The sequence below is a fragment of the Peromyscus leucopus genome, chromosome 18 (assembly GCF_004664715.2).
Source record: "Peromyscus leucopus breed LL Stock chromosome 18, UCI_PerLeu_2.1, whole genome shotgun sequence".
NCBI classification, from domain to species: domain Eukaryota; kingdom Metazoa; phylum Chordata; class Mammalia; order Rodentia; family Cricetidae; genus Peromyscus; species Peromyscus leucopus.
In genome coordinates this window covers 23,142,203-23,154,218 of record NC_051078.1, presented here as the reverse complement: position 1 = coordinate 23,154,218, position 12,016 = coordinate 23,142,203, and the positions used below count along the sequence as shown (strand labels likewise).

General features: G+C 38.1%; 1 protein-coding gene across 1 annotated transcript in view; it reads right to left on the bottom strand.

The window, feature by feature from the left end:
• Acss3 (acyl-CoA synthetase short chain family member 3) overlaps positions 1-12,016 on the bottom strand; it is a 171,750-nt gene that overhangs the window by 100,294 nt on the left and 59,440 nt on the right. Inside the window, exons 4-5 of the mRNA XM_028873024.2 lie at positions 9,461-9,595; positions 5,506-5,646 (exon numbers count right to left, since the gene is read on the bottom strand). Of these exons, the coding sequence (XP_028728857.1) occupies positions 5,506-5,646; positions 9,461-9,595 (276 nt within the window). The remainder of the gene's footprint in view (positions 1-5,505; positions 5,647-9,460; positions 9,596-12,016) is intronic.

Genomic DNA, 12,016 nt, shown 5'->3' with positions numbered 1-12,016 from the left:
GAAATCATGGAACATATGCCATGTTTCTGTAAGGTCACTGCAACCAAGCCATGTGAACCAGGGCTGTCTTCTGTGCAAATTCCTGAGGTCACTGTGTAAATCAATGATGGTGAAGTCCAAGTTGAAATGGAGACATCAGGATGCTGGAGATGCCAAAACCATGGAGGGTCTGCCAAGAAAAGCTGGTCACACAGAGTGGAACTGGCCCAAGGGAGTGGCTATGTGTGGGGCAGGTCGCAGAGTTGGAGAAGTGAAGCCAGCCAAGGCCTCCCAGGTGATTCCATCCCAGTCTCTGGTTCCTGACATGGAGCTGCAGGATTGGGAATTTGCTCCACCAGGTTTCAGTCTTTCCATTTCCCTTTGCCTTGTGCTGCCCCCATTCCTCTTTACTACGGTGGGACTACTTATTCTGTGACACTGCAGATAGGAACAACGCTACATTTTTTTGTTTGTTTGTTTTTAATTTTACAGAAACTCCAAGTCAAGCAATTGTTCTGATTCCCAGAAAAGACGTAGACTTTAGACTCTTAAACAGTGTCAGTATTGCTAAAGACTATAGGGCCTTTTGATGTTGGACTGAATTTATTTTACAGCACGACATGACTAGAACCCCAAGGGGACAAGGGGTGAAGGTTAATGACTTAAAAGTTACCTATTAGGGACCTGGGGTGATGATAGCTCAATGGGCCAAATGTTTGCCAGGCAAGCATGGATGCCTGCGTTTAGAGAGGCAGAATTCATGGAAAGCTCTATTAAGTCGTGTGCGGCTGGCTGTCATCACAGTATGCTACAGAAATGGGAGGTAGAGGTAAGAGAATTCTCAGAGACCCTACCTCAAGAAAGTGGATGACAAAACCTGATGCCCTAAAGTTGTGCTCTGAGCATCCAGGCCCAGTGGCATGCACATGTCCCCACCACATATATACTATGGATACAACCTAACTAGTTGTCTCAAATTTCTGTGTCCATAACGTCTTTATCATGATTAATGGTAGCCTTGAAGTGTGCTCCAAAATCAAACTGTCTTCTTTATATTTTTTTTATTGTTTATTCATTTATTTTACATCCAAACCCAAGTTTCCCCTCCCTTCACTCCTGTCCCATCCCCTACCTCTCCTCTTCTCCACACCATCCACTCCTCCTCTGTTTCTGTTCAGAAGGGGGCAGGCCTCCCATGTTGTCAACAAAGCGTGGCATATCTAGTTGAGGTGGGACTAAGCTAAGTTGGGGTAGTATTAAGGCTGGGCCAGGCTGCTCGTAGGAGCTCACAGAGTCTGAACCAACAGCTAGGGAGCCTGTATGGGACCAACCTAGGCCTTCTCTATATGTGTGACAGTTGAGTAGCTTGGTCTACTTGTGGGACTCCTAGCAGTAGGAGCAGGGCCTGTTCCTAATGCTTTAGCTGGCTTTTGGGAACCTATTCTTCTTTATATTTTATATTTTATTCTGTTTTTTGGGGGGGATTGGGGGATTGGTTTGGTTTAGTTTGGTTTTTATTTTGAGAGAGGAGAAGTGGTCAGGAATTTTGCGAGAACAATAATACCAGCTAATGTGGTGCTTTAGTGGTTTTTCTGAGTCTCATGTTGGGACATGAGCTTTATGAAGTAAGAAGGTTCTAGCAGATCTGACTGGCTTAGGCTGGCATGTAAACCAGTTTCCCAAAGTGCCCAAGCAATCAGGAAAGAGAAGAATGATCAAAAGGCAAAACAAACCAAAGAGTTCAGCGCAGATCAGTGGGGGAAAAATGTGGCAAGCTGTGTCCAGCGAGAGTACTAGGGAACACAACAGAAAGCTAGGTGCTATGCTAGTGGGTATCTGGAAGGCTTTAAATCTTTAGCAATGATTCATGGGAGACCTCAGTGATAAAACCGCATAGGTAAAAAAGATTTCAAAAGATCAAGCTTGTCCTAGGTGTGGGTGATAACAGTATGTGATGTACATTTCTCTCTTGCAAAAATAGTGTACTGGGGTAGAGATTTTTCCACTCTGCCCAGGGCTTTTCAATAGCCAGGTATGGCTAATTGAAACACAAGAGCATAAAGCCTCTCCAGAATTTATTGATAAGAACATGAACCTTAGCTCTAATGGCAGTCATGCCAGAGCATTGCCTTACTCTCTTTTTGATATGAACAGACCCAGAGATACAGGCTGACTCCATCAAGGTCATGTGGGTTGGGGACATGCTCAGTGGAAGCAGTAGAGCAGTAACCCAAAATGTGATTGGCAAATGACTAATGGAAATTAAGTGTAGATTATGGAAGGCTGAATAGGCTGGCATCACCCACCAATAACAAGACATCATTCTTTTGATGATGCAAACAATAGGCACATCTCCATCGAACAGTGCTAATGTTTATATTTTTGTGTCCCCTTAGTCATCTAAGACCCATGGACAATGGCATAAAAGAGATAGTGTTGGGCCCTCAGAAATCCTGCCCAACATGTATAAAAATGGTTTCATTATATTATTGTGATTCTTGAGTGTTGGGGAAACATTTGTAATGACAACAAAAATAACTGTCAAGATTTGTAAGAAAGTATCCTGTGTAGGAGGTGAAGGTATACCCAGACTCTACAGGTATTTTGTTGTTGTTGTTGTTTTTAAGACCAGTGCTAGAGAAGGGTCATGTCCCTATGAGTTTTTGTCCAAGGAAGCCCAATAAACAATAAAGGCTTTGACTGGTGATATGTTATGTTAGAATTAGAAAGTAGGTCCCTAGTGCTAAACACAATACATGTTTTGGTTATAGAACTTGGAGAAATCAAGATGGGATTGCAGTAAAAGTTCCTTCCCCATTGGGTGGCTTCGGTAGTATTATGCAGGCCACTAGAGGTGAATTGTCACCTATTGCTCTGCTTGGCGTGGACCATGCATATTAGACTACCAATATACCAGCCAATGTGTGTCGATTGGCATGAATATTATAAGTTCAATGGAGTGTTTTCTAATTCATTTTTAGGATCCTTCTACGGAAGAATTTATTCTTAATATTATAACTCAAGACAAAGATCTATGTCTGGGAAGGTCAACCCTATCAGGGAAGTGACCCACTGTTACTTTGTTAAATGGATGTGAGATGTCTGTTGATTGCTGTCTAAAGATGTGGTTTTTATGCATAGATTTATAAACATTTGTTGCATATGAAGGGAAATTTCCTTGTATCCCCAGTAGATAGTGATTACTACAATTTCATAACAAGTCATGCTGCAGAGAATAAGTAGCTGTTCTTGTGGCATCGTAGCCCAATGCTTGAGCATAAATGAAATAAAATAACCAGACTAGTACAGACTACTATATTAGCCCCTCCAAGACTCAGAGAACAATGATGGAAGGGTGGGTGGGAAAAATGCTAGAGCATCAGTAGGGAACAAATGTTCTGTAGCTATTTCCTCCAAATTGAAATACTCCCTGTTGTAGAAAGAAAGAGGCTCATAAAATGCAGGGGCCTAATGAAACTTACAGAGCTTGGAGAAATGAGAATGTATTATGGTTTTCAAGACCCCTCCTTGGGGAGACAGGACAACAGTAACCAATTGCTAGACAAGTGGGAAGCATCCAGTGGGGTTTCTATGAAGCACGTGAGAAGAACACTTTGGTGATGCAGTGAGCTTTGAGTCATCCTCCTTCCCAAAGTAATCCCTCACCTAGGTTCCTGTAAGTAATGCCAGTAAAGTCTCTAGATTGACTGGAATGATTTCTTTGATCTGTCACAGTGCCCCATGTGAGGCACAGAGATGTTTATTCACCTCTATCCAGGAAAAAAATCACACAACAGCATGCCACATGTCATATTTTGTAAATCCACCCACTCTGTGATTTGAAAGCCAGACCTACACACTGATGACTCACAAGGGCCTATATCCAGCCCCCAGGGTAGCTCCTGAAATCAGGCTCCTTTCCAATTGCTGACTGTACTAGTATTAATATCTCAAACACACATCATACACAATATGTTCAACACCTACCATACTTACCAGATCAAGGACCATTTTCCTTTGTATCTATTCTCAAATTCAAAGTCATGTTTTTTTCTCTGGCTCATTCCTAACTCTGAACCAAGTCTATCCATGCCAATTAATTGTGCTGTCCTAAGCAAAATGCCAAGCCTGATAACCTAAAAAACAATTTCCTTGTCTTTGTTGTATATCTCCTCCACAAATAGATTACTGTCTGTATTGCATTACTCATATCCATGGACATTTACACCTTGAGCAAAATTCACAACTGAGCCAAGTTCTAAATAATCAAAACGTACTACAACATATTGAAATACTGTCTTCTGGAAAGTCCGTTCACAAACCTATTTTGACAACCAACAAGATGCAAAAGGGCATCAACTGCATGTAGCATACAATGAAAGAAAACACTGCGGTGAAACATGTCATTTCCATGGATGTATTCTCCTACCAGATGTCTTCTTCTTCACACACAACTTTTCCATGGACTACCTTAACTATCCTTTTAAAAGTAAATCTCATTGAACCATTCTATTAATATGCTTGAGATTATGTTTCCCAAACCCCTAAAAATAACAAAGAAACACTACTAACAGATGAAGAGGATTTTGAAATGTTGATCTCCCTGTAAAGTTCTGATCTAATAAACATTGAGCCACCTAATTAAGACAGGGAAATTCTGAAGCTGGGTGAAGGACATAGCCTTGAAGATATCATACTAATATGCCATTTGTTGATACCAGATACATTGGTGAATATGGGTGCTTTCACTTTGTGCTTTGCAAAAATAGTTTTCATGATAGATGAGTGGAAAGATGTCAAGTATCTCCTCATTATAAATGAAATAGCTGAGTTATTTGAATAAAGAGTCACTGTCTCAGATTATCTTGACTTCAACACCAGATTTATACTATTTATTCTATCAAAATACCTTTGGTCAAAAGGCTATTTCCGGTCTGTCAAGATGGCTCCGAGGTTAAAGTGGTTGCCACCCAATGTGAAATCCTGAGTTCGATCACTAGAACTAACTTGACAGAAGAGAAGAACCAACTCTTGTGTCTTGTCCTGGAACTTCCACATGTATGCTATGCTATACAAGTCCACTCCTTGTACACACATATGCACAAACAAAATAAATCAATGTAAAAAAATCCATTTCATCGTATACATAACAAATACCTCAATTTAAAAGAATAAAATTATCTTTTACTTTGGGTTCAAGCCTAGTGCCACAAAATTTAACATAGTAAGTGAAATATATACTTTTACAAAATATCATTAGACCAATTAATATTCAATTAACTTAATACTGTCTTTATCAGTGCACCAAAGTAGCTATTTATTGTTGACAATTGTGAATTTTGAAAAAAAAAAAAAAGAGGGCCAAAATGTTTCCCTTTAAAGAATAATAATACAGAATTTATTTAAGAAATAAAGGAACTATGTCTAATCATCAATCTACAATCTGCAAATGTTTTCCTCCCATAATCACAAAGATTTCCTGCAATAGAAATCTGCCACGGTGGATATCCCAAAGGAAGCAAATACCTTCGGCAGCCCTGTTGTTCCAGATGTGTAGAGAATGTACAACGGGTGCTCTGAGAGAACAGGTACACAGTCATGTGACTGGGCTTTTGCCATTTCTTCTTCCCAATCCAGATCACGACCTGGCATCAAAGGAACTTTCTCCTACACAGCAAAAAACGTAAAAGTGTGCACAGTAAATATAGGAGATTAAGTTACAGGAGAGCCATGGAGAGGTTAAATCTGTAAGTGTGAGCATCCATTAGGAAGCTGTACCTTCATGACACTAAATATGGAATTTATGAATAAATCTCGAAGTTACACGTTAAGGTAGATTCTTTAATAAATTGTTTTTTTAAGCAATTTAGTGGTTTGATGTTACTTTCTCTTTCATGGATAAAAACCACATTTTTTCTGCACTCTGTGGCTACCCTAAACAATTAAATATGATGCTGTCATGTTTCTGTGCATCCTTGAGCTTAATTAACTCAGAGATACATGTTTCCAAACATGAATGTGCCCAGGTAACTTTAAAAACTCAGTTCTGGCTTGACTTATTAATTTAGAAGCTCTGCCCTCACCAGGAAATGTCACCGAGAGCATTAAAATATTTTTATATAGGGACATTTGGGAATCACACTGAAGCTGCCTTTCTAATGGGACATCTCAAGTCACCTTTGGGGGGGGGGGGCGTTCCACTTGTGTTTGTTCAAGAGGGAAACCGATTTTTAAAATTAAAGAGAGCAGGTGACAGGCACAAAATATTTTCCTCCTTCTCAGTCATGACTGTGATAGAAAACAGGACAAAAAGTCTTCTTGTTGTTCCTCCCTTAAGAACAAGGCTTTGTTTTATAAATTTTGTAATAACAGCCATGTCATCAAAAGGATACAACTTGAAATAAATTAAGCAGTCATTAAGTGGGAATAAAAATGAAGAATAGGGAGTCGTCTTGGGCAAAAGTCACTCTAATGAGAAACTATAGCCACCTAGGTAAGAGATCATGCTGCATACCGGTTATTTCTTGAAACACTAAATTCAACATTGCTTATTAGGAAGGGGGTTTTTGTTTCTTTTTTTTATTTTGTTTTGTTTTGATACTCTGTATCCCTGACTGGCTTGGAACTCCTTATATAGACTGGGCTGGCCTCAAAAGCATGGAGATTTGCCTGCCTCTACCTCCAGAGTTCTGGGATTAAAGGCATGCACCATGACACCTGATATATCAGGAAGTCTATAGTGAAGAAATGTATAAACACGAGCAGAACCCAATTACACAAAGTTTAGTAGAGTAGAAGAACAGCACAGTCAAACATGTGTGTAACTATTGACTTCATCAGGACACCGCCTGAGCTAAGCTCACAGGCTCCAGGGCACTCCCAAAAGAAAGTAACTTCCACTTTCTAGGATCCCTACCATTAACCAGGGCTATAAAAAAACTTCTCATATATTTAAATATGCACATTTACAAATTATGTTTCGAGGCAATATCATACATATAATATTTCTGAATGAATTCATTCGTGGATAAACATCTGAACTGAACACCAGTTATAAAGTTGACATTTCAAGGTGATGTCTCTCACCCCCCCCCATAGGTAGCAACTGCTAACATTTAAATAAACAGGACAGCTTAATTATGAGCAAGTCATGGTTCCATTTGTTTTTACGCATGAGATAAAAATAGCCAATTTCAAATTATCAAAGCTTTACCATCATAATTGTAGAGCTGTAAAAATCATCATATTGCAAAATGAAAACTGAATTGTAATTACAAACATCTTTGACTTTTACAAGCCTCTAATGAAATGGGCACTAGAAAAAAATGGTTATTCTTTAGGCTAAAAAAAAAAAATGTGTGAGTAAAAGACTCTGAGGAAATGAAGAGAGAAATAGCAACATTAGCATTTATTGTATAAAGTATGTGTGTGTGTGTTTGTGTGTGTGTGTGTATGTGTGTGTGTGTGTTTCTCTCTATAGGCAAGTCCTTCCTGGATACCGGAATTCTTAGCAGACAACAATGGATGAATCCCATGGAAACATGATATTCCTTTGGTTCTATCATAGTTTGCCTGAGGCTTAGGAATAGCAGCCAAACTCTTACCTCATTTGGCAAAAGTAGAGCTAGTTAATAAGACAGAATACCTCACTATTTGTTTCTCTCTAAATTAAAAAACAAAAACAAAAACAAATCACTGGATTTAATTACTCCCTAAACAATAGGTCTCATGTAAGGAGAAGATGTATTTAAAGCCTCCATCTGTATCCCTGGCGAGGCAAGTTGGATAACGGGCAAAGGGGAGAAGTGAGCCAGTTAGATAGGGCAAAGAGATAAAACAATTCTATTGAGAAAAGAGAATCACAATAAAATGTGGATAAAGAGGCTTCTGGAGCAGAAGAAATAGCATATATCTTGTTGTTTAAAAGTTATCAAACCTCCCAAATGGATCAAGCTAATCAACTGTCTCACTTATCCAAAGGGGGGGGGGAGGCAGGGAGGGCAGGAGTGGGGAGAACAAGGGAATCCGTGGCTGATATGTAAAATTAAATTAAATTATTAAAAAAAGTTATCCAACCACAGTCAGAACCTTGCTCTATTAATTAGCTAGACTTTGGGTATTCCCTGGTTCATGATGCAGTTTCTTCAGCAGCAAAATGGAGTCAGGTGTAAGATCCAACTCACTGATCCATGAGAACTAAATAAGCAAAGGCGCTTCACATGGTTCCTAGCCTAACACAAGGCCTTCACAACTCCTAAGTGAATTCATATCTGTGTGTAAACAGTAGACACTCAAACGCTTCTGTGGGAGTGTTTCTGCCTTTCCTCTGCCCTTTCCTTACCTACGCTCCACTGAGTTACTGACTTTGTGTTCCTTGATTTAAATGGCAACAACGCCTCTTCAAAAAGAAATATGCTTGAAAGAAACTTAGCTTTCTTCTCTGAGACAGTCAGAGCATAAAATTCACTGAGTGCAGCAGTTCATGAACCACAACACTGAAGCTTCACAGGGGAATTTATTGTGGCAATGATTCTTGTTATGTGCTCACCAGAATGACACAGTCTTAAGACTCAAGTCTCCAAACTTGTCAATTAAGTATATCTTTACAAGAGGTCTACAAAATGACACACGAATGTTTGCAATTTTGTAATTTATCTTTTGCAGAAAGAATAACGATCTGTTCAAAACTTGACTTAGTGCCATTGTATGTAGTTGGAGAATTAACTGATTGAGCATGGAAGCAAGGTGACCATCAGGTCAAGGTTACAAGGAAAAGCATAAAACATTTGCAATGCTATAACTTTCATCCTCTGTGGCGTATAGGACAATGTGTCTGCATAGAATATTCGTTTTATTTTTCGGGACTCAATTTGTCTCTGGATGAGAAAGAAAAACTTTCCTTAATTTTTAAAAGATACTTTGCACATAACTAATCAGACCTTTCCAACAGGTCATGAAGTAGAGGGCTAAAGAAAAAATTCAGAGTCCAAGTGCTAGAGGCCAAATCGGGACTGTCATTAATCAGGCTGGTTACTTCATCTTAATGTGCAATGATTCTTCTTCCTCAAACAGGAGTAACAGTACCCTCTAACTCATACAGTTCCCAGATTTTTTTTATTCAACTTGAATCTTGAAAAAGATATCTGTAGTATCTTGACAACCAAATAGTAAGCAGGTAGTTAGTATTTGCCAGTGTTATCATAAAACTTTAAGTCATAAATAACAGCTCAGGAAAACCATACACAAACCCAAAGTATTACTGTCACCTGCATTCATGTGCCTTATTATTTGTTATTCTCATTTAGTTTTCCATAGATACTATCATTGGCATTTTTTCTTTCACTTCCATAATTGCAATTGTATTCAGGATATATAATAATTTATGAATCAACAGGAATCGATTGTAGCTTTCAAATGACCAAAACTAAAATTATCTTTGGCACAATACCACTGACACGAAGAGATGAAGGTTTCAAATTACCATATTTGGACGATTGTAGATGAGAACTCTGTCTGGTCTGTGTTGTCCCATTCTCAGAGCTTCTTCTAAGAGCGGGATGTACTCTACCTTCCTTCCAGGCTCAATACCAAAGGATGCTGTGACAACCACCTTGGGCTAGGATGAGAAGAAAAAAGAAAAGAAAAAGCTTTAATATTCCTAGTGAAAGTAGTCACAATATTTCAATGTAGACTGTCTATTTAATGTTTTGAATAAGAGATGTTTAAATGGTTTCTGTTTACTACTAAACAATTGTCCTAAAACCCAGCAAGCCTTTTTTTTAAACCACTAACAAATAAAACCTCACTTATCTGTTCAAAATCATACACTTAATAATACTTAGGGCTTATAAATATGAGTCATATAAAATACCTTCCAAAGAATTCATTAAGCCAAGTAAATCTCCCATGATCCAGAGAACTGCTGGCCTGTGTTACATTCATACACACACAGGTTTTACATCTGTACAGACCTAAATGCACACGCACACACACCCCATACACATAAAGATCTTTTTGTTTATGGGAATATTGTGTCTCTTAAGTGGCAATAACAAAACAAGTCAGGAAGATTTTTTTAGGTTTTCTGTATAAATGTTGTCAAATATGACAAAATGAGGCAATCCAAAACTTAGATTTTAGTAATATTTGTTGCTGGAGAGCTTCTCTCCAGGTTCCCCAAGCCCCGCAGTCCCACAATCCACTTATAAAATAATCACTCAGATGCTTATATCACTTATAAACTGTATGGCCGTGGCAGGCTTCTTGCTAACTGTTCTTTTATCTTAAATTAACCCATTTCTATAAATCTATACCTTGCCACGTGGCTGGTGGCTTACCAGTGTCTTCACATGCTGCTGGTCATGGCGGCAGCTGGCAGTGTCTCTGCCTCAGCCTTCCACTTCCCAGAATTCTCCTCTCTCCTTGTCCCACCTACTTCCTGCCTGGCCACTGGCCAACCAGTGTTTTATTTATTGACCAATCAGAGCAATTTGACATACAGACCGTCCCACAGCAAATATTTTCCTCATCCTTAATACAGAATTATGTTAGTACATATTATGTAGTTTTATATTATTGTTATTATTATTATTGTTATTGTTATTATTATTTTGAGACAGAGTCTCACTATGTAGCTCTGGCTGTTCTAGAACTGACTACATATACCAGGCTTCCCTCAAACTCAGAGAAATCTTCATGCTTTTGCCTCTTAAGTGCTGGGGTTAAAGGTGTGTACCACTATGCCTGCCTTACATTATTTTTCTTAAAAGGACTCCCAAATAATTTGTTTTGATCTCATAAGTCCAAGACATGCTTCTGTCATTAACATGCATTCATCTGCAAATTTTAGGTGTAGCTCAAAGGCATCCCTGGAATGTCCGTATTAATCTTTCTTTGGAACATGCTAGGTATGTCTCAGATATGGAACTACAGTCCACACATTCCTTCACCCCTTAACACAATAAACTCTCCAATGACAAAAATGGATGGCAATTATCTTTGTGTCTCTTACGCCGCATACATTCCTTACTACATCATAAGTTCTCAACAGCAACCATGAATCTAAGCCAATTTTTCAATAATTTATGGAAACAAGCACATCTTTATTTGTGTTATTATATTGTTCCAAGACAAGCTGCCATATAATAAATTAATCAGGAGGCAGATAATCACTCCATAGTATAGCATATGTTCTTGAATTCTGACTTTTGGTTACAATATAGTTCATTTAGGGAAGGTTTAGGCTATGTCAAATATATGCACATATAGTCAATTTTGCATTTTGAATGTCACTTAATACTCACAGAGCTGAAGCTCATGGCAGCTACATAACTTGCCTCAGGTTAGCAGTGGTGGAGTCAGAGAGAGCCAGTTCTATGGTTTCAGACTCTTTCTATCCAACTATAGTAAGTTGATATATTTTTATAAACCATGGAGAGAAAATAGAAACAATTCTTGTTTTGTTTTATTATGTTCTAATGATACATACTTTAATTCACAATTTATTGTTTTTAATGTTTGTGAGCATAGCACTAGATAACATTTCCTAAGATTATAATGTGGAACAAATGAAAGTAAGCTATACAATAAATGAAGAACACATATAAATTTGTAACACCTGAACAATTAAAGTAAGTCAAAACAAGAGTCTGAAATAACTCCTTTCATGTTTCTATTAACAGCTTTTATCAGCGATTTTATGGAGTCTGGACATTTTCACATGTTTATCTGTTAAAGTATTTTTTATCCTATTTAAAAATCATGATGTAAAAACAGACATTTCCACTGAGTTTGTTAAATTTGGCATGATGAATGGCTTTTCACATAAGAACATGCATTACTAAAGTTAAGCATGTGCATTGTGAATGAAACTCCTCCATCAGCACAGCACAGACTCTGGCTTTGTATGTATTAATTTCTCTATGTTTTATAAAAGGGTATTTTTAAAGTAATATACCCAATGTGTTTGTGTAAATGACATTCAGAATTTCTGTGGCTAAAACCTGAAGTCTACAGCAGCCTTCTCAAAAATCTTTTC